We start from the raw sequence: 23,968 nt of genomic DNA on the forward strand, positions 1-23,968 counted from the left end.
AAAAATTAAAATCTCTGTAGACTTTCAGAAGAGTCCAAACTTCTTTTCCAATCAAGGGCAAAGTCAGATAACCTACATGCTAATATCCTTGCTACGAAGATAATGGGATAAAGCAGTGAGATTTAACCTGAGAGCACTCTTGTTTTTCAGAACATTCTCTGTATGCATTTAGTAATGCGCCCTGACAGATGCGAGCTTGGAGGCTGGTCATAGTTATTTATTTTTCAGTTTCATTAAGCATGTTTTTCTCTATTCCCTGGGAAAATTATCAGTACAATGGGTCTCAACTTACAAATGCAATTCAAATGAGAAAAATGTAAAAGAAGGGCGTAAACTGAAAGAGAGTTGCTGAAGTACCTGTCTTGCCTATGCAAACTCCCTGTATTACCCAAGCACTCGACAAGAAAGCTAAGCTGATGACTTGCCCCCAGCTCCACGTATGAAACACGGGAGCTGATTGTTCCATCTCTGCAATTGAGCAGAAGCATCCTCTCCAAGGCATACAGGAGAAGCTTTACAGTTCAAAAGACAGCTCAAGTTACATCCAAAAAGATTTGGACCTGTTTGCTTTTAAAAAACACTGGAAGTTTCTACATAAAAAAAAAGTACTGCCTCAAGTGCTTTTTAGTGATGCTGTCCGGAAGCAATTACAACATGGAAAGGAGAGCCAGCAGTGGAGCTTTGACAAATGAAACTCAGTATCTGATCTACTGTAGCACTTCAGATAGGCAAGCAACATCCCTATCCTGGAAATCTGTACTAGATAAATATGCTTTACTGAACAAGGATGTGTCTTGCCTGGTTACAGCACTTAGCTCCCCTGCTAAGTATGTCTATGCTGCGCCTTTGTGAGCATCTGGGGAAGTGCAAATACTACCCACTGCCATTAATCCTCTCATGTTTGGGCACAGTAGATATGCATCATTATACTTAACTCTGCACAGACAATTATACAGCATGGATGACCTGTTTCTCAAGATGACAGGCTTCTAGTCACAATTTACATACTTTATAAAAGTAACCTCCCTGGTTCCTCAGCTCACTGTAAGCAAGAATATTTCCACAGATTAGTCAATCAGCCACCGATACTTGTCTGTGCAGTACACATGCTGCTTCTGGCCAGAGAGGTCCCGAATCCACCAGAAAGAACATACTGGCAGAAGCAGACCTGGAATGATTTCTCTTCCTCCATGCATGTTTATCGTCTACACAAAGTTAGTAGTAAATAAAAGCAACATTCAACAAAAGGATATCAGTGGTCATGGCAGCTGAAGAGGACTGAAGACTAAATAATTCAAAGAAATACTGAAGATTAACACTCAAACAGAAAGAGTCCTGATCAAACAACTAGGCCACCACGTTTTACTGGAACGCATACAGAGGCATTAAAATTTGCTTTGTGTTTTCTGAAGTACAGTGGATCTTACTAACCATTCCCTCTCCCATCAGATACAGAAGAAAACCAACTAGTATAACTAGTAGAAACAGGATAAGGAAATCCACACTGGTGATTGTACTCCTTCCTTTTCCTCACAAATAGAAAAGTGACAGCTTTGCATCACTCCAGCTCTTTTTCTCATCCCACATAAGTGGAGGCGGCTCCTTTCTCCTACTTGTATCCCATTGCAGAAACACATGAAGTCCTGGCTCTTCATCAGTCTTCTACCTGGCTTTGGGGCACTGCTTATCTTCTTACTGAAGGAAATCTCTTTTCCTTCTTTTTGTCTGCCTTAGCAAGAAAAAGATATTGATTGTATCACACAGGGAAAGGGATGTTCTTATGACTAGTATTTTAGAAGGAGAAAAAGAAAAGCTGCTGCCTGAAAGCAAAACAGCCCAGTTTTTGTAGGACTGAAAATTCCCTACTGTGATGTCTGACTCCTAACAAATACATGACAATTTCTCAGAACACGCACCATTCCATAATTTGTCTCCTACTCAGAAACTAATATCCTATTTCCAAAACTGAAGACCGTACCTGTATCTTCCACTTGTCAAGAAAGGTTGGGGGGATGGGGAGGGTTAGGGGGGGAAAAGAGAGGAAATTATTAGGTCCTGAAGTAACCAGAGGTTAGGAACATTTTAAACTGAAGTAAGACTAAAACTGTATCACTCAACAATGACAAGACACCTTGTTAACAACCTGAAAACACTTGACCTGCTTTAAAATGTCTTTGTATTTACTAAATCAATGGTGGATTCTCAGTTAAATTCTCTGGGGAAGTACAGCTTGGAGTTTTCTGTTTTGTTGTTGCTTTTGTTTTTTTTAAGTGTAATACTGTATCTGGAGAATATAGGTTTGCAAAGTAGAAAAACTGAAGACTTAAATGATAACATCCAGTGATAATACAATGAGCTGCCTATTTGATCTCTTTTATCAAGACAAATTTTCTGTCATAATTAAACCAACAGATATCATTTGTTCCAAACGACATTTTTCTGTTTCAAGTCTTAGTACAAAACAGTAACAGTGGCTGGACTCACTTCTTTGAAAGAAAAACAAAAATCAAGCATCACTGCTGCCATACAGAAGCAAGATCATTGTGAGACTAATCTTCTCAGAACTTGAAACCGATAGAAGACAATTATTTCCCTATTCCCAACCTCCATGGTGGCAAGATCAATATTTTATGCCAAATGCAGTAGCCTGCATTTGTAAGAGAAAGATGAAAGTGTCTAGTGACAACTGAAAGCATTATTACTATTCTTGAAATTTCAGATTAAGACTTCTAAAATAAATGTCTTTTAGAACACAGTATATCTATTGAATGTACTCTATACATCTATTGTTCTTATCACAAACAACAAAAATAAAGATAATTGATGTTTTCAGACAGTCAGAAGCATTCAGTAAGAAAAAGTATAAGCCTTCAGAATTTTTAGATTACTGAGCATTTTCCTCAAAGTTAATGGGCAGCAGAAGGTTTTCTGGGAAGCTGCCAGCATAGTAACACCACTCAGTGGTTAGCAGTCTGTTCTCAAGCAGTAAAGCTTTGAAAGACTAGAAACATATATAAAACATAGCCTCACTGTAAGCGATGTGAGCATGGAAGAAGCTGGTAAAGAAGAATGGGGAACAGACTACTTGCAGCATAGTACACTTCATAACATCAGCAACAGGACAGGAGAAAATTAAGAGGTATGATATGCAGTGTTCACCTATGAAGCAGCAACATCAAGAGGAACACATTCTTGCTCCCCATGCCAAACCTGAAATACTTTCATCCACGACCCATTCAACACACAGCGTGCAAAACTAACATGAGAATGAATCAACTTCTCGCAGAAAAGCTACACATTAACATCCCTACCTCCATCCAAAATATAGGCCGGGGCATATGTAAAACACAACAATTTCCTTTCAGTTCCTAGTTTGGGCTAAAAAAGGGTGCTACAGCTGCAAACTCAAAACACAGTTACAAACAACACTGCCAATACAAACTCTCCCACGGAATTTCCAGGACAAGCTCTGTTCAAGAGAGACCTGAACAACAAAAACGTGTGCAGGGGGGTGGGGTGTTACAGAAATTAAAACACCTTATGTCTGATGATGGTGACTAGCAAGAGCTCCCTCTACAAAAAAGTCACTTGCACAAAGTCCTAGCTGTCAAAATCCAGGTTTGTAATGCCTTGGTTTTACAGTCTCAGCTGCTAGTGAGATGATTTCCTCCACACATAGTTAAGAAAGAGAGGCAGGTTAGTTGTGAAGTATAAATTCAGACATCACACTTAAGTGTTCATAACTTCAACATCATACATAGAGGGATATTTCTTTTCTATTAAACTATGCTTTCGGTAAGAGACACAAGCAGACCAGTAGTAGGTGGCCCAATACTTTTGATGTTTTTTTTTTCAGAAAGCCATTTTACCTATTACCAATCTGCTACCAGAAATCACTGAACAGCTCATCTATGGAAAACCTGACAACGTAGGAATCAACATAATGAAAAGAAGTATAGTGCAGGACTGCCTGCTGCAGGTTCTGTAGAAAGCTAAAAGGGTCATACAGCTCACAAAGAAGTTATTCCAGGGCATATACAGCAATATCACATACAACATCCTAGGTGGGGGTAAAAATATTTTAAGGAAAAAAAAAAGAATTATAATCTTCCCTCGTGTGTGGTTTTTAATCAGTCTCAAAACAACCACAGGAAACCACAGTGGTTGGGACTTAAGCTGAAGAACTCCATATACTACTGAGCACTGTAAAAGGGAAGTGGGTTGTGACACTATCAAAACTAAACCACAAGAAAAGTTTGATTTTACTCTCAGAATACTACACTTTTTCCACACAGTAGATTTCTTAACAAGAATCACATAAAATAATGTCTGTACCGGACATCAGACTACTTCATTTGCCAATAAAAACATTTTTCCTTCTGTAAAGGAATTTCGGCAATTCCATTATTTTTTGCTTGTAAACAGCAACATTCTGTACTACTGCAAAGAATGGCCAAAGCACATGAATACCCTCATCAAGATGCAGATCTACGTCATAATCAAATCCCTCAGAAAGAGAGAAGCAAAAGAGTGAAAATAGAAACATTAACCCAGAAATTTTCATGTCTTGTCCCCATTTCCTTTCCAAAGGAAAGCAGAAAGGCAAAAGAATTGTCGAAGAGCCCACAAAGCCACCCTACACAGATGCAATCACTCAATTTCCCAGTACCTTTTAGAGTAGCTTTACAGTAAGATATTTCAGCTTCTGCTCTCTTCCAACTCATCTTCCACCTCAAGTCCTAAGATGGCAAGTTGATCGCACAGATGGGATAGCAGACAGTGCTCCCCAAGTCCTCCCAACACAACAAAGCTTTGTTATTATCACTCTGCTGTTGTCCTCCTCATCATGCCTGCATTCCACAACCAAGTCTCTGATTTAAACCAGACAGGTTGCTTAATAATCAGTAATTATCATGTAGTTTCAGGTGCTCTCTGCATAACATTTTATTTTCATTATTTGTACTACGTCTTAGCATGTTATAATCTTCAGCATTGCTCCTGGGATGAACAAGACCAGCAAGCATGAGCTCAGAGACTTAAATAAAACTGATACCTGAGTTAATGCAAGCTTGAAAGAATAAACTATGACAAAAAGCATAAGGGAAGCACGCACACGTTTCAAGAGGAAAAGAAAAAGAAACAACCTGTTCAGCTTAGTCCTTGTGATTAAAAAAATGTAAGGTAACGCTGAGGGGGAAAAACAGCAGAAATTATAGTTGTGTACACTCAACAACCACATAGTACCGGTACTCCATTAGTCAAGCTGCAGAATGCATTTGTATTAAAATGGCAAGAAGATATAAAAAACAGATGTAACACTCCTAGCAGCAGTGCCTGAATAAATGTGACACAAATTCGTAAGAACTCCAGGCAAATCAGTTCAGAAACAGTTTCAGAATACTTAAAGAAAAACTGCCACATCGGATAGCATATAAAGCAACAACTCCAGGTAAGGAGAGAGGAGAAAGCAGATTATCGCGTTTCCAAATTAAGTCAGTTTCCGTGTATTAACATGTGCACTTTTTAAAACTTTACTTCAAAACCACAGCATCTATCTACACAGGTTTGGAGAATGGAATTTAAATTAAGTTTTAACACTAAATAAAGTCTTTGTCTCATAGCTGCTAAAGAGAAAAAGCAGCTGAAGAAAAACCCACTACACAACTCATTCTCCTAGTACGCTTTTAGAAGTAATTTCACTTGTTATGAGCTAAACCGTAACTAGTCTACTTGTGAGAAGGCAGATGGAAGAGTCCAAGCCAACACCGTCTGCTAACCCACTCAGAAAATCTCATCACATGTACAGCATTGCAAGCTGGGCTACAGTACAGGCAGGAAACACAAAATGAAGCAAAACAACAACTCACAGCCAGAACCCAGCAACACTCCAATAGCCTCCGGACTTTACGCTGCCACTGGCATGATTTACTAGCGCAAGCCACCATTAGGCTGACTGGCAGGTCCTGTGGCCTACAGGCCGAGCAACCTGCTGCTGCGGCACAAGGGCCTCAACAAAGGCTGCTTGTTGTCAGCCAGCGCTAGAGCAGCAACCTGACCAGTACAGCTCTGGGCTGTGGCTCAGCAGGACTTGCAGCGAACTCGGCAGACAATTAGTGTGTTGGTGTAGAGTTGCACAGTTCTGGGAAGTCATTTGCTGACAGATTTTACTACTGCAGTATAACTAACCCTTTTCAAAGCAGCATTATTGGTTCATTTGTTTGCTTTCAAAAGCTAGCTTTCAGATTGCTCCCAAACCTAGAACACTAACTACAACACTGTTCCCTGTATGATACTAAAATATTCAAGAGCTATTCCACAGATGAGCTAAATAGCTTTAACAAGCATGTACTGATTTTAGTTTGTATAAGTTCTTTCTCTTATAAATCCCAATGAACACGTTAATTGAGAAGCTGATGAGGAAGGATAAGCAGCTGTGGAGAAATTAGCAGACAAAAAAGCACCCTATTGCCAAAGACACGAAAGCTGCCCCATTAAAGCACAGTATTCCTGTCAGAAACTTTAATCAGCACAATCTTCTCCAGAGGAGAAAAAAAAGCGATGACAACTTAAGTAAAGCTTTTCAGTTTTGTACATACACTATAAAAACCAACTCAAGATGTACCTCCTCAGGATGAACACTAACTGATCTTTCTTCTCCATCCAAGACACCATTAGTGCTAACACCATCTATCCCACCAGACAGCACTGACCTTCTCATTAGCTTGGATCCCCGCAGTGCTGGCCTAGGAGGATAACTTCCTTTCTTAGTAATAACACTCCAAAAGACAAAAATTCCCATTTTAACCAGCTTTGCCTAAGGTAACATGCAAAGCTATACTAAAGAAAGACACAGGCAAAAAGATGGCCAAGATATCAGGGCATCCCAATACCACACCGCAGTCTTTTAATCAAATACAGAGGAATAACAGGTTTTAGTTCTTAGATGATCCAGTAGTAGAACCCTGCTCCAGTTTCTTACTTCACTGATGACACTAGTATGGCTCCAATAAAGCTAAACCTCTCTTTAACAATTGATCTTAACTCCAGTCAACTACTCTGAACAGTCACATAACTGAGTTTTATGGCAGGCCTTCCTGCAATCCTGTACTGAAAGACTCAGAGACTACCTCTGACCAGCTCCAAAATATCATAAACAAAGGAATTACTTGGCTTTGTTTTCCTTTTGTGGGAGACAACAGACTTTAGGTAGATTACTGCCAAGAGAAGAAATGCAAGAGATCTTGGTGTGATGAATGGCATAAAAACAGACTGGAAAACAAAGCTGTTAATATTTACAGTCTCTATATAAGTTGCATGATTTCCCATTTTCAAAATGTACCTTTTGTCATAGATAAAAAGCAACTTCATTTTTCTAATTTTTAAGGGAACTTTAAGAAGGTGTATTATGCCCTGAGTCACTTAATTAATACAAAGGTTCAAATAAACATGCAGAGGTCTGAAAAAGGTTTTTCGTGTTCTTTCTTCAGTTCAGCATTTGCTTTGACATTAAGACCATTCTCCTGTATGAGATAGAGTGATGAAGTCAGGGCATTTGATTTCCAAATGTTACTAAAAAAACTGGAATGAAAGCAACACTACAAGAAAGCAAATTTTATTTGCAAATCATCACATGAGTAAGTCAGGCCCTGGTTTGACAAGATTATTAAGTATGACCCTAACATTAACTCAGACAAGCAGGAAAACCATTATAAATTCCAAGAGAAATCATTCTCTTGCTTATAAGCAGCATACGCTTATGCACCTTGCTGTACCACATTGAACCTTTAATGTGCAGTCATTTAAGGAAGGGCTTTAGGACTTTCTCCCTCCTACTTTTTAAAGTTATCTTACTCAAATCTGCTTCTCCCGAAGAAAACCTCTGGGGTCCAAAGTATTTTATTCCAGCATAAAAAACAAAACAGTTTGGAAGTTATATTGTAGCACTCCAGATTAAACAAACTACAATAAAAATAGAATGTGCATTTTCCTCTTTGTTTTCCTCTTAGCTAAATCACTGGAACAGATAGAATATCTCTATCACCCTTCTCGTTCTTCGCAAGACAGTACCCTAAGAGTTCTCAAAATGTAGTAAGTAATAATTCAACTAAATACCTCCAAATCCTAGCTTTTAGAAGCTGACTAATTTCAGCCAGGGCACCATCAGAATCTGAAACTTGAAAAAATGATCTTACAATCATAGTTAAGCCTTCAAACATCTTATTTCTGGAAAAAAAAAAAAAAAGGATACTTTCCAGAAAAGTGTTGGTTACCAACATAAGCTGTTCTGCATTCAATTCTAAGGCACTGATTATACTCATGTCAGTAGTACAGTTATATTCAACAGCAGCAAACTTCAAAACTAAGAGAAGCAGTATTTTTTCATAGCATTCAGTAATCTTTGAAATGTCAAGCCACTTCTACTCGCTCTCTCCTTCCAATTATAAAGGCAAATAAGAGTAAGCAAGACGATGGAAGCAGAGAACAAGATGAAAAGAAAAAACCCAATGGCATGGGAATATATTTATATATATTTAAGATATTCCTAAATTATGAGAAAAGAGAGATCAAAACATTTTCATTTGCCCTATAATCAGTGTTCTTTCAGGAAAGAGTTTTAAGATTTTTTTTTTAATGTAAAGTGGATTCTGAGTTCTAATTAAGATATAGCTGTAAGCCAGGATCCTCTGTCATACAATTAATCTTAAATCCAATCTCTAGCAGAGCAGGCTGCAGATTAGTTAGATTCAAGTAATTACCAAGTCCATCAGCAGTAAGCCAGTGGGAGAGGCTGCAGGCTTTCTTCTATTTCTCCTTTGTACTGGGGAGGAGGCTATTTCTGTGGAAATATACTAGGAATATAGAGCTGCTGTGATACAGTCACAACACTTAAATATTAGCTTTAGTTTACAACATGTATTCTAAGGCAGCAGTTTTGAAAACAGAGTCATATTTCTGTGGACTGCACTGCCTAATAGAGCACTGGAGCAGATCTTCTAGCCCTGCTTATGCCCTTCAGGGTCAACCTTCTCCCTTTGCTGCCTCCTCAACTGTGAAACCCCATTTTACCACAATTCTGAACCTGTGAACTGAGATTAGGTGTTGAAAAATACATTTTTAAGAAATACAGTGCAACTTGACAATCCATTTACATCTTTTTAAGGCACGATCCGCTCTGCCACAGGGCTTCATACTCAAATAGAAGTATCCTCTGAATGACAGAAACCCTCTTCAAACACCTTGAAGAAACCTATTGGTTTTTCAAGCAGGCATTTGTAAAAAAATGGTCATCTTTGTCAGTTTTTGTTCCACCTAAGAATAAACCTTTCTCATGAAAGTGAAATGACACTGTTACACTCAGTCTCGAGTATATTTGTAATCTAATGTCTAAACACAATACAGCAACTGTAACTGGAACTATACTATAACTTCCCATTTTCTTACAGCATGAGCATTGAAAAGCAATATCTAATAACAAGAGACATGACATCAAGTTTGACCTTTTCCATTAACTGCAAGACCATGAACACCTTTTGGTTAGTGTCTGAAAACAGACAGCATATTGAAGATTTTAACACCTTTCCACTTCATTTGTAAATAGCATCTGAACACAGCAGAAGATACTTCATTAACGATATATTATTTACATCTTGCTCTGAATGCACATCATCCCTCAACTTCCCTCCATTTCCTACTTCTGAAGATGGGAAGAGAGGCAGAGAAGTTAGCATCAGTAATGCTGGTTGTTCTGTTTCAACACACCATAGGGTGAAAGGGGAAAACAATCTGTATGAAACAGCACAACAGGAAACCTTGTGCAAAAAGCTCAGTGTAACAGAGCCTGGTACTGCAGGTGGCCAATGAACCAAGTGAGCACAGCCCTGCTAAAGGCTTCTTCTGCTGCAAGGTTACTCTTTTTCCTCCATCCACAAAACAGCTGAAACAAAATTATAAGAAAGGCAGTCAGCAAAGAAAAACTCTCCCTAAAAAGCTATTTTTAGGATCATCATTTGAGGTTGAAATTGTTTTTCGTACTACCATGAAATGAGCATTCTTAGCTGAAGCACTATCAGGTTCATCTTCAATGACGCTCTTAATGAACACAGAGCTATCTAGAAGACAGAGTTAACAGCTCTTCCCTGCGATGATATTTCTAGTAAAAAAAATGCAGATATGCACTGTATCTAATGGAAACAGAATGAAATTGCCAAGGACACAAAGTTGATTTATTTAAACTCTATTCTTTACCTGAGAAAAATACTGGAAAAATTATATATATTTAATTATTTTCATAATGCAAATTAATCCATACTTAATGAAAACTAGTCTTAGATAATTCCTGTTTCCAAAGAATCATGAGAATTTATCCAACCTGATATAAAACAAAGATTAATGATAATAAAGAAACCACAATACAAAGCTCTTCCTTTGAAGTGAGTTTAAAAAGAGAAAGAAGCTTCTAAGTAAGACCTGTAATACTAACAGGTTTTCCAACAAGCCAGAGCATTATGTCCCAAAGGCTGTAGATATACGCTTATTTACCAAAAAAGAAACTGCTGGAGCTGAAAAATTATTTCTGTCCCACATAGCAGAAGAAATCAGAGAACAAGATCACTACTCAAAAAACTTTCGGAAATCCTTCCCAGAAAAGCCTGGTCACTGACATATCTTGCATTTCAAATGCAAGAGGCACAGATGCTCTATCTTCCTAATGTGCCACATTTTTTTTTTTTAACCTTTATTTACAAATACTCAGAACAACAGTTTTACACTGAATGCTAATATTATACAACATCTGATATTAATAAAAATTAAATCCAAAGGCCACAGTCTCACAACCTTATCTACAGGGTTGGGAATCTTAAAGTCCCTATGATCCAAAGTCTCCCCCTCTGACTAACATAAAGACCAGGGAATTATTTTCTAAAATTTTAAAGCTCTAACCACGGCAAACCTATTCTCTCGCAAACTGTAATTTCACCCAACCCCTCCTTCCAGCTCTCTTTTGTTAACTATCTACAATCAAAATAAAACAGGTGAACATGACACAATTTTATCAGATGCACAACTGAAAAGAACGCAAGTGTTTGTGAAATACGTTCTCATAAGCTGGGATACTGATGTGATCATCTCTGATTCTGAACAAAGTCTGCAAAAGAAACAATGGAAACAAAATGTATGTGTTCTTGTATAAACAAATACAGACAGGATACATAATGAAATCTTTCTGCCTCTCCTATATTTGGCAATAAAAATGTTACCCATTTTCTAATTACTTTCTGAGGTCCTATCTTATAATGGACTGATGCCATGAGCTCATGAGTAATATCCTCAGTATGTATTACGTCTTCAAGTTTGTAACAGACTTCATCAATATTTGACTGCATTAAAAGTGTTTTTAGCTGGACTACATGAACACACTACCAAAAATAGAGGTTGTACAGTACACCAGAACAGTGACCATGTCATAATGAAAGCATCAAATTGATGCTTTTCTGAACAGATGGAAAATACAAGAAAATCATTTACAGGTAACTGAATTGGAAGTCCTTTCAAGTTTTAAGAACAATCTGCATGTATTAACAGCTGACAATAAAACAAGTCTAACAATAAGATGTAGAAAACAGTACAAGAATTGGTATACATCATAACATGCTCTGATGAAAGCACATTATGTAACTTCATCAAATGAAAACTGTTGCTTTTCATTGTGATTTACAGCTTTGATTAACATTTTAAGTACTAGTCTTAGTGCTTGCATGCTATAAATAAGTTTCCAAAAGTACAAGTACAGCTTGTAGTTAACAGCTAAGCAGAGAACTCTTACACACAGTAGCTAGACAGTACACACACACAAAAAATACATATAAGCCATACCAACAATCTGCCTTTGGGCAGCACTTAAAGAATTTGTTGTAGTTGGATTTAAACTTAAGTTGATGTTTGACATCCCAGGCAATATAGTGGAACACTCCCTGAGAAATACATGCCATGTATGCACAATGTACCAACCAAAGGTCAACTCAGCCAGAGACAGAAAAAATGGCCTCAACTTTACACAAGGTTTTCTCCCAGTTCTAGCACAAATTGCACACAGGTTTTGGCCTAACAGAACAGGGCTGTCAAGACTTGCCAGATTCATTTTCATATTAACACCAATACTCTTGATATTCTACCAAGATCTAAAAAATCAGAGGCAGGAAGCATCTCTGAAAGCATTAGAAACTGCTTCTCAGCGTTACCAAGGAGCATTCTGCTCAGCCAAAGCACTGCTCTGCCACATGCAGCCCACTGCCTTCTTCAGACTACACAGTAAAAAATGCCAGAAGAACAAATGAGGCTCATAACCCAGGGTAACAACAGATGAATACATTTGTACAGTGAGCTCATGCAGTGTATCCCAAAACACTGGCCTACACTTTTCAAGGTGTTTTAGAAAAATAACTCACTAAATATCTCAAAGGTCGTGTTCTGCACTCTATGCCTAAGCCAGCCTCGTGATGTTCAACAGGCTTGTGGATTTCTTCCCCATTGAGTCTGACTAATCTGACCCTTAACCTAAAGAAGTAGTCAACACACCAAGAGAAAGCACCCACTCCTAACATACCCTAGTGGCAACCAGGAGCCTTCGAAACTTTCCTCCAGCAAAGAAAAAAAAAAAAGCAAAATCTGCCTGTGCACAGAGCTGCAAACGAAAGCTGCTGCAGCATATCTAAATAAACAAGAAACAAAACAGACTGGCTGAGCTACCCAAGGACCACTACCACAGGTGCATCAATTGCTGAACAATAAATAGGTTTTTGTTTTTTAAATACTCATTTCTGTTAGAAAGAAAACCTACCAAAAAAAACATTTGAAGGTAAACTCATTTTAAAGCGAAGTGAATTCTCTCTTCAAAAGAAGTATTTTGTAATTCTGAGTGGATTTAGAGTTTTGTTTTTAAAAACAATCATTTCCAAAATTCAGGTTGCACCTACAGAGCTCACTTAGAGCCTAGCATAACTGAAGAACTATGTGATGAAGCAGCTCGTGAAGCAACTGATAAGAACAAGTCAGTTAATCAATTACAAGTAGAAGCCTACTATTAAGACTTGATTGTTTTTGCTTACGAGTCAAGCATTTTATTCTTTTTTTAAACACACCTACATAAGCCAAATGCCCTTAAAGAAACTGAAAAAACAAATCTGTTAAAAATACACGAGACCCCACGTTCAACAAGAGTTTAAGCAAGCTCTCAAATAACATAACTTTCTCATAAAAGCATTCAAAAGGGAAAAGTCAACTCGGAAAATCATTTATGATTTTGAAGACTAAGAATTGAAGTTAATATCCAAATGTTCTCATTGCAGTGTTACACACAGACTCAAAAGAAAACCTTCAGATCGTCTGATTTCACTGTGCTCACTCCCGCACCACTTGAAAGACAGACCATTGTGATCTAAATAGGAAGACAACCTTAAAAATCATTCCAAGCACTCACAAGATCATTCATGAAGCATTAAAGAGTACTTAAACTACACAAATAACCTTTCCTCAGAGAAAGGAGTCACTCACACCACATCCATCTCCTGCTGACTTCTGGTTGAAGAGCTATTGACATCTCAACCAATGCTGCTTTCAGCAAGAGGATCAGGAGGAAGATCTAAAGTTAAGTCCTTGAAAAGAGCAAGATCACATGGTGCAACTAATAGCCTCAGATCTCTTCTCACTTATTTTTCATGAAAGCATGAAAAACGAGAAAGCCACCCACAAAAAAAATGAAATAAACATAACCTCATGCTTATTAAAATAACACACAAACAATTTAGCAGCTCTATTTGGTATTTTTGATATTTACTGCATCAGTTTTGTCTCCCTCATTCCGTAAGTTCTTAAGCTTTTACAGAAAACTGTACACACACACCTGCCAGCCTGCCTGCTTAACAGTGAAAGAATACACTCAAAAAGCAAAGGTTTTGGTGCAGACATCAACAGGACACGGTTTGCCTGCAACAGAGCATGTCCAGAATTTCAACTACAGAATAAACCTCAAGAAAAGTTTTGAAAAGTTTTCCAGCTCCTGACCCCAGTCATAACACATCCAATTAAAACTAATTTTTCAGTTCAAAAATATTAAGATTCTTCTAAAATACAAACAACAGCAATCCAGAACAAGCTAATTAATGCTGTGAGCAACTCAGCTCAGGAATTGTGAAACTGGAGAATTCAGAAGCTGATGGAGAAGGTGACTGCCAGCTCTTAGCTTCCTCTGACATCAGCTAGGTAAGAAGGGCCTTTGAGTCGAAGTGAATTACTCTTTATTGCCCAACAGCCACTCACTGTCACGAAAAATATCCTTATATATTCAGCCCAAGTGGCAGAGTACTTCTGTCAGATTCTGCAAAACCCAGGGACCCGGGTCTACCAGCATGTTTCTCAAGTCTGCAAACATTGTCCTGTACAGACTGAATTCCACTTGCCCAGCAGCTTACAAAAGGAGTTCTGAAGCTTTATTTTACTAGTTAGTTACAACAACAGTAGAAGCTGCTGTACCACCTGTCACCATCAGGACAACTGTTGATGCAACACAACCCATGGTAAGCATACAAACACACCCATAGCACAGCAAACACTGCACACCAGGTATTTTGAACTGGTTTCTGAGCTGTAGCGCTGTGAGCCTCCTTCAACATACTACCAACTCCACCATACGCTGGCAAGAACTAGTAGTATGCCAGAGTAACACTGAGAGCCTCTAAACATGTCCCTTGTGGAATAGTAGGGCTCTAAAGTTGAGGATGCAGTAAAAACTTTAGGCTCCCCAGGGGACAGCACCATTCTTTTACGCTTCCACGAGAGAAGTGCTGGATAACCTCAAGTCAAAGCTCAGACAGCACAATGTTTCCAGGATGATTAAGTTCTAAATCAATACTGCTTACTAAAAGACAGCTAATGACCTGTATCTTGAGGGTCATAAATAATGTTTCAGCAGCAATTACACAATATAATGTGGAAAGTCAGTGAAACCTAGATATATACGTAATAAAGCCTCAACTTTTTTATTACAGCTCTATTCATACAAAGTTATTTGCACCAACACGCTTTGCTATCTAGAACAATTTTATTATATATACAGCATTTCAAGATTGCTCATATATTAAAAAAAACAAAAACAGATTGCCTCACACTGAGACATCTAAAACGTGCAGGGCACTGAACAGCTCTGAAAAATGTCTTTCCCGAGATTTTATAGTAGAAGAGGTTCTGGTGTAAAGTATAAAATAGAACAAAGGAATTCACCACAACATAATATACAGGCATCTTTTTAATGATGCAAATTTTCAATAAGGAACAGTGCTATAAAATAATAATGGAAATCTTAATTAGGACTGAATGGAAAGAGGTAAGAGTTTATAGGAGTAAGGAAAGCTAAGAAGCAAATTGAAGGAAATAAAGGTGGGATGGGAAGAGGAAAAAGGAAACAAAGTAATAAGAGCATGCAAAAAAGGAAAAAAAAAGAAAACTCAAATTGCAGACTGTTTAAATCCAAAAAGCCCAGTCTCTGCCATGTGGTGGCTGTGGTCCTTGCTATCTAGACCAGAGGTCTAAAAAAAAACTCACAGCAACAGTAAGACAGTTAAGTGCCATGTATGTTCAAAACAGCTCTATAACTGTAGGCACCGACATCCCCCAAATTGTTATTCACTTTACACAGCTGAAAAAAAGCAACCACATGAGTTTACTGTGACTAGCTTTCTTTTCCTTCTCTGAGCACAGCAAAAATATAATTGAGAACCATCACTCTCAGGAACTGTGAACAACTAAATACACATTTCCTTCTTTGAGAGGAAGAAATCACTTCCAACCACCATATTTCATTGGGAATTACCCTCCAAACACTTGCTGGAAGCTTGCATTTGTTAGCCTGATATTTGGCAGAGATACTGTGTAATTGAGGTCATCAGAAGACACATGTACTGTGAAACAAGCACTGGGTATTTTTGCAAGTTTAATTACTGCTTATCGCTGTCAGAGACCTGTACTTCTCCTAATGTAAGTGACTTCTGAACACCACCCGCTTTTTATCTGCACAACTAAAAAAAAAAAAAACAAGTCCTGTAACAGGGCTTAAGAGGAGACCATAAGAACTAACAACAGGTCTGACATAACCAGGCACACTGTATGCTCTACTCCTCCCACTCCTCAATTTGCAGCACTGGAAGAGAGTATAAATTGAGCTTAATTGCAAAATTGCCAGTTCAGTCCTTGAGTCAGTAAACTACACTTTTACAGTTTCTCTTTATTCTCATTTTCCCTCTTTCCCAGATAATGTATACTTCCTGCATTACTTCTCATCTTCTCCAAACACTTCTACGATCATGTTCCTCCACCCCAGACCCTACTCTCCCAAGCTTCCCTCTTCTCACTCACTCATACAGAACAACACCGCCTGTCTCCATACCTGAGAGCCTCTTGGCTGCTGACCGGCTCCTCTGTCAAAGGGCAACATTTTGGGGGATCAGGGAAGGGGCAAAACAAAGAGAGCCCAGAACCAGCTACCAGCTGCTCTGCTCCCAGCATCTTGGGCACAGTCCCATTTCTTGTATGCTTCTCACCTCCGAGCTGCCCGTATGAGAGCCAGGTCTCAGCCTTCCATCTCCTAGCTGCTAACACACAGAGGCAGCCGGTCTTTTCTTTATACATGCACTCAAAGACTGCTGCAATATTTAAAAGTCATCCGTGACTTCAAATTAATTCTGTCTGAAACAACGCACTTAAAAAAAAAAACACAACCAGGAGAGGCAGTTCCTGGCCCTTTTCCTACTCCTACAGAATGCCCACATTTATTTTCTGGATTGGAAATGAACATTCAATCCCTGGCAAGAGTTAGAAAAAAAAAAATAAGCCTCATAAAACAATAGAAGGAAACTATTCAAAGTCAATTTTCAACCATCTCCCTTTTTTCTGCCTCCTCCCCCCCATGTCCTTTTCAAGACCTTTCTTTAAAAAAACAGCAATCCATTTAGAATTTTAAATTTTGAAATTTTAAAACTTGAATTCTTATATTGAATTAGATAAATAAAGTACCATAAAAGGCTGGTGTAGTGTGCTTTTGAAATCTAAAATGGTGCTGAATGCTTAGAGTAAAATCAAAGCACTATGTTTTTATAAAGCTTATGGATACCCACACACAATGACTGCAACTGGATGGCTGCAGAAATGTAGGAGACCAACTGCTAATACAGAGGAGATGGTCAACCTACAAGTTTTGAAACGTGCAGCAAAGATTTTTCAGTTTAACAATGTGCCCAGCTGAGAATGCAGAGCTGGGAGTGCCTTTGCAGCCACTCCTCAAGCTCATCTCAGGAATAAATTTTAACCTTGACAACTGGAACAGCTTGCTTTTTAAATTTTTTAGTATCACAAAAAAAAGTACAAAGCCTTGACAATTATTTTCAGTAGTCTAAAGTCCATTTAGCCTGAACAGATTTCTTTTTTGACCCTTTAGTAATACCAATCGTAAAGAAATATCTTCCATTATATTCTTGGACATGTTTTAATTTAGAAAATGTTCTTTACATCATTGTCAAAGATGACTGGTCTAGTAAGAGATCTAAGAAGTAAGAAACTTATGGAAGTCATTAAACTCCACGTCAGGAAGGATATATTCGACTGTCAGAATACAGGATTTCTCATATGGGATAGGGATAGTCTGCCCAACCAGGTATTTAATAATAATCCACTAGTAAACCAAAATAAACAAGAAAAAGCAATTGGCATGCTACTTAAAAGAAATAACTAGTTCCCGTGCAAAGCACTGGGAGATTTTACATCAGGAAAACAGTCACTTTCACATGGACAGAGACAATTTCTCATAGAAACATTTACACAGGAACACATGGTTATAACCAAAGGTATCACTCAAGGAAGGACTGAATGCCATCTCTAGTCATGACTAAGGAGAACAGAGCAAATGGTGCCTTCTGTACTTTTTGCTTTGACAGAAGGCAGCTTTCTCATCCATTTTGTTTACAAACACTGTTAAGTAGAGTATTCTCAAATTAGAAACAAAACAAGCTTGGAAAGATACATTTAACAGAAGCATATAGGAACTACTCAGAAGGACAAACGTATTTAAATGGAGACTGAATCAGGGAAAATTCTACTAAGAAAGCTCCTTGAAGCATAAGCAGTTATCCACGCTAGAAGGCTCGCAGCACCTACTAGGACTCCAGTTCTCTCCCTGTAGCAATCTGAACAGCTGCTGACTTCCTTTCTGTTGTGCAGATAAATACCTATAAAAGTGTCAGTACTACAATGTCCAGTCAGCCACAAGAACTGCTGGTGTAAACAACAGCCTGCACTTCCAGCACAGTTTACATATTACCACTGAAATTCAAAAGGTTATATTTAAAATGAGACAGAAGAAAATGCAAAGTTACTTTGCAAATGAAAAATACAAGGAGAAGGCAAGCGGAGAGGTCACATACACTGAAATGGAAGGAGAACCGCTCTTTCACCGTGGTCGTGAGCAGTCTGTCTGTGAGACTGTGAACTCTACAACCTCAAACAAAAGGACCCTGATGACTGCCTTACCACTTCTCTCACTACATCAGATTGGAAGCACCAAATAACGCTGTAAGAAGTTGCTGACTGCTTATCATTTTCACCTACAACAAACATTCAGGAGATGTCCTTCATGCAGGAGTATGAACCTGCCTAGGTGTGCCACTGTAACTTGGCATTTTTCAGATACTAATGGTAATTCTGTAAGTTGGATAGGTTAAAGGAGCTACTTTATTAAAGGAGCTAAAGGGGTTTCTTTGGTGTGTTTTTTTTCCCCTTGTAGATAATATATTCTGAAGACTGTTTCTCTTAAGTATTTTAGACACAGAATCCCTGCTTTCACGCATACAGCTGGCTACAACACCCAAAGAGCAAAAAAGCAGCTGGGCTCATCTGCCTTCAGCATCCACAGTGAAAGGGAGCGAAAGCCCTGTGCGGTCAGCGAAAGGCAGCCGGGCAGTCAGACTTCCTACGGAAGACAGGAGGATAGGCCCAGCTACACCGGCATGCAGGTTCAAACAGGAACCTTTCCACTGCAGCTACCCTCACACATTAACCCTTTGCATAACACACTCAGGACAAACTCAGCAAAGGCTGGGATTTTTCAGAGGCGTTCAGCGGGCACGTGAGTAGTCCTGTGACCTGTTACCACGAGACCTGCTCAGAGCAGCACAGCTGGAACGTGCAGAAGAGCCTCAGAGGGCTCAGGTTCTCCATCTCCATACGTGGGGACAGCTCACTACTAGCAGCCTCCCATGCGCTCATTTGTAGACATGTTCATCGCAAGGCAAACAAAAACTTAACACTCTGAGTTGGCTCTTTTTGCTTTCATTTACCAGTAGTAATGAAAACCATCATGTCAGGGGAACACACAGATATTAATGGAACACAGATGAGCCTCAGGATCATGTTCAGACAAGGAGGATACAGTCCACTTTGCCAAATAGGCTACATTTTTCTTGTTTACTCAGTGTTGTGAGACATTCTGTAATTCTCTCATTTTAAAAATGAGTATTATTACACACAACACGTGCTGCATTTTTATGCCATTCATGTTTTACACCTTTGCGTTTAAGGCTGAGGAATACTGGTAGTCCAGTGCCATTAATATGTGTTCCCCACAAGACAGGGCTGAGCCTAATCATACAGAAACACCATAGATGCCATTTCCAAAAGCAAGCAGCATGCCCACCACCCACTGATGTCAGACCACATAACGCTGGAAGTACTGAGACCTATTGTTCCATCCATTTTCCCCTGTCCTGTGAGGTCCTGGCATTATTCATTAGAAACAGCTGTACAACATAACAGGGATATGCAACAAAACATAAGACCCTTACACACACATTTTGTTTTTTCACAAAGTATTAGCATCAGCAGCACAACTCCAGTTAAGGGTAGAGCACGCAGTGCATGTGCAAGCACTGCTTTCCAGGCAGAAGCAGCTCTTCAGAGCTCTATTCCTCAAAAATCTTTTATTCCATAAAAATTGTGGCAGTCAGAAGTGATCCCCGGAGACTGGAAAAAGGGAAACGTCGCTCCCATATTCCAGAAAGGGAGAAAGGAAGACCCAGGGAACTACAAGCCAGTGAGCCTCTTCCTATGCCTGGGAAGATCATGGAGCAGATCCTCCTCAAAGCTATGTTATACACACATGAGATGAGGTGATGATCAGAGACAGCCTGCAAGCCTTCACAAAGGGCAGATCAGGCATGAACAATCAGGTGGCCTTCTACGGTGGAGTGATGGCATCAATGGACAAAGGAAGGGACACTGATATTCTCTACCTGAACTTGTGCAAGGCCTTCAACTTGGTCCCACACCACATCCGTATCTCTAAATTGGAGAGATATGGATTTGAAGGCTGGACTACTAAGTGGATAAAGAAGTGGTTGGATGGTCCTAGCCAGAGGGTTGTTATCAACGGCTCTATGTCCAGGTGGAGGCAGGTCACAAGTGGTGTCCCCTCAGGGGTCCATCTTGGCACCGGTGCTTTTCAACACCTTTATCAACACCGCAGACAGTGGGATTGAGTGTACCCTCAGCAGGTTTGCTGATGACATTAAGCTGAGTGTAGCTGATACAACAAAAGGAAGGAATGCCATCCAGAGGGACCTGGACATGCTTCAAAAGTGGGCACACAAGAAGCTAATGAGATTTAACAAGGTATTGCACTTGGGTTGAGGCAATCCCAGATACAAGTACAGACTGGGAAAAGAACTCATTAAGAGCAGCCCTGAGGAGAAGGACTTGGGGTCCTGATGGATGAAAACCTGGACATAAGCCAGCGTGCTCTTGCAGCCCAGAAGGCCAACAGTATCCTTGGGCTGCATCAAAAGATGGGTGCCAACAGGGAGAGGGAGGGAACTGCCTCCCTCTACCCTGCCCTTGTAAGGCCCCATCTAGAGTACTATGTCCTAGCCTGGGGTCCCCAGCACAAGAAGGATGCAGAGCTGTTGAAGCGAGTTCAGAGTAGGGCCATGAGGAAGATCCAAGGACCTCTCCTATGAAGAAAGGCTGAGAGAGTTGATTTGCTTAGCTTGGAGAAAAGAATGCTCTGGGGAAACCTCACTGGGGCCTTCCAGTACTTGAAGGGTGCTTACAAAAAGGAGGGTCTTTTTACAAGGTCTGGTAGTGATAGTACAAGGGGGAAGGGCTTTGAACTAAAAGAATTAGATGTTAGGAAGAAATTTTTTACTCAGAGTGGTGAAGCGCTGGAACAAGTTCCCCAGAGAGGCTATGAGTGCCCTATCTCTGAAGGCATTCAAGGCCAGGTTGGATAGGATCCTGAGCAGCCTGATCAAGTGACTGGCAGCCTTGCCCATGACAAGGAGGTTGGAACTAGATGATCTTCCAACCTAAGCCATTCTATGATTCTCCTGAGAAAGAGGTATAGTCAGTAAGAGTCAGGAAGTTATGTAAACGGGGACTTATCCTGCAATTCCCAAACTCCGCAGCAGCACCACCACCACCACATTCTTCATCAGTCAGCTTGATGTAGGCAAGAAGAGAATGCTTACATACCACTTGCACAACTGCATGTTCTTTACCTACATTTATTCCAACTGAACTATTTCTTATCTAGGAACACAGCTGCACTTACAAGGCCTCAAGGATTACCACTATTTTTTTTTCTTTTTGAAGTAGATTCTGGCTTCGAAAGGAGGGAGAAGCGAACACCTCTGGGTCAAAGACAAACTTCAGAAGGTCTGGACTGCAATTCTCATCATGATTTGCAGCTGTAACAATTGCTTTTCTGTTCTAACCGCAGCCGAGCGCTACAACAGCGCAGCCCGAAACAAGCCCACATTCATGTGAAGAAAAGCAGTTAGAACACTTATCCGAGGGCTGAGCACGCGCCTCCCCGAGTTCTCCCGCAGGAGCGCGGCCGCGGGGCCGGCAGAGTGGCGGCCCGGGCGGGTGCTGGGGCTCGGCTCCGTCCCGTCCCAGCGGCTACCGGGGTCTGGCAGGGACCGAGACGCTACCCGGGTAAAAGGGCTTGAAGTACAGCATCCGCCGTACTTCGGGGAACAAGCGGCAGCGCTCTACCCAGAAGAGAAAGAAGGAAGGGAGCAGAAAACAAACACCGAGAGCCCGAACGCGAACGCGGCAGCCTCGTTTCCCCAGGAAAAGCCGGCGGGCTGCGGCGGAGCCAGGACCCCCGCGCTTGTCCCGCTCCGCCCCGCCCCGGGGAAGGCAGCCCAGGGGGCCCGCGCCGCGCGGCCGTTCCCTGCCCGGCGGGGCTGGGCGGGTGCAGCCGCTCCCCTCCGCCCTCCCCCCGCCTCCGCCCCGCGCCCCCCGCCCCGCTCACCGGCCGTCTCCTCCGCCGCCGCCGGCGCCCCCGCCACGCCGTTCAGGTAGAGGATGGAGAGCAGGTGGGGCTGCGTCTTCTCCAGGGCCACCCGCAGGTCCTGGAAGTGGTCCCGCTCCTTGGCCAGCAGCAGGGCGATCAGCACCTCGGCCTTGCCGCCGCCCGCCGCCTCCAGGTCGCGCAGGTCGCGGGGACCGAGGGCGCCGGCGGCCTCCAGCAGCTCCACCACCTTGTCCACCTCGGTCATGGCCTGCGCCAGGCTCTGCCGGCACTGCGCGAGCAGCTCCTTGTGCTTCGGCTCCATGGCCGCCGACTGCCAAACTTCGGCCCCCGGCCCCACCGTTCGACCGCCGCCCCCGGGGAAGCGCGGGCCGAGGGGGAGGCGCCGCCGCCGGCCGCCCCGCTCCGATAGGGGCAGCGCCGGGCGGCCGCCGCGAGGCTCCGACCCGGGGCCGGGCCGCCCTCTGCCTCCTCCTCCTCCTGTCGCGGTCTACCGACCGCCGCTCTCCCCTGGGGCGCTCGGCGGGGAGAGCCCGCTACGGGGCTGCTCCTCGTCCTCCTCCAGCCGGCGCCGCTCTCTCCTTTCCGCCTTCCCGGCGGCCAAACAACTTCTCCTCCTCCTCTTTGCTGCTGCCGCCGCCTCCTCCGCCGCCCCCAGCAGCCGGCGCCCCCCACCCCGCGGGGCGGCTCAGCCAACTTCTCTCCTGGGCTCACTGCAGGCCGCGGGGCGAGGAGGAGGGGTGGGGGGGGAGACGGCCTCAGCTCCAGGCGCCTCCTTTCATTCGCGGCAGCGCGCAGCCATATTGGTCGCACACGGCGGCTGCCTGCGCCCAGACGGTGCCGCGGCGGCGCATGGCCCGGCTCGGCCCGCCTGCTCCGTGCCTCCCGCCGCCGGCAGCGAAACACGATGGCCTCTACCCCGGCCGCCCTTCGCCCGTCACTTAGCGGCTCCCGCCGGGGGAGGGGAGCAAGGAGGCGGGGCGCGGGAGGGGCGGCCCGGGGAAGGGCCCGAGCCTCGGCGCCGGGAGGGCTGCGGTGGGGGCGGCCGGCGGGCCGCGGACAGCGTTTAAGGCGCGGGGGTGATCAAGTCACTTAAGGAGCCGGCATTCCGCCAGCTCCGCTCGTCCCGCACCGAGCCTGGGCCCCCGAACGGCGGCGGCGAGACAAAGGCCCCGCGGGGCGGTGCTGCTCGACGGCGGGGCGCGTACCGCCATCTCCCGGAGGCGCGGCCCTGGGAGCGGGGCCTGGCGGCGGCGCGGCCCACGCCGAATAGGGCTGGCGGGCTCCGGGCTGGGACCGTCCCGGGCTGCGAGAGATCAGTGTGCCAACAAGCACATCGAGACTCGTCTGATCTGACAGAAATGCCGCAATACTGGCAGACTGCTGGGAGTTTTGTCCGCTAGGAGTTACAGAAATGAGAGTTTCAAATAAAAGATGCACATATTAGAAACGGGTGTTGGCTCATCTTCCCCTAAATGTCATTTTGGGTGTTCAGTGAACAACTGGACACCTAGTAACTTACCAGTGGAACACAAATGGCTCTGTTCTCAGCAGCTGCAGGATGCAGTAACACCGTGTGCCTGAGGGCAAGCAGCCTGCCCGCATTCCCATCCT

At 42.3% G+C, this 23,968-nt stretch overlaps 1 protein-coding gene across 2 annotated transcripts in view; it reads right to left on the bottom strand.

Moving 5' to 3' along the window:
* Positions 1-23,327, bottom strand: part of DLG5 (discs large MAGUK scaffold protein 5) — a 95,372-nt gene extending 72,045 nt beyond the window's left edge. Inside the window, exon 1 of one of the 2 annotated variants that reach the window (XR_002439377.1) lies at positions 22,355-23,327. Coding sequence is in view for 1 of the 2 variants with exons in the window: in XM_021398878.1 (XP_021254553.1) it covers positions 22,355-22,658 (304 nt within the window). In the remaining variant the exon portion in view is untranslated. The remainder of the gene's footprint in view (positions 1-22,354) is intronic. The other variant, XM_021398878.1, reaches the window with a different exon arrangement.

The sequence above is a fragment of the Numida meleagris genome, chromosome 5, assembly GCF_002078875.1.
Source record: "Numida meleagris isolate 19003 breed g44 Domestic line chromosome 5, NumMel1.0, whole genome shotgun sequence".
NCBI classification, from domain to species: Eukaryota; Metazoa; Chordata; class Aves; order Galliformes; family Numididae; genus Numida; species Numida meleagris.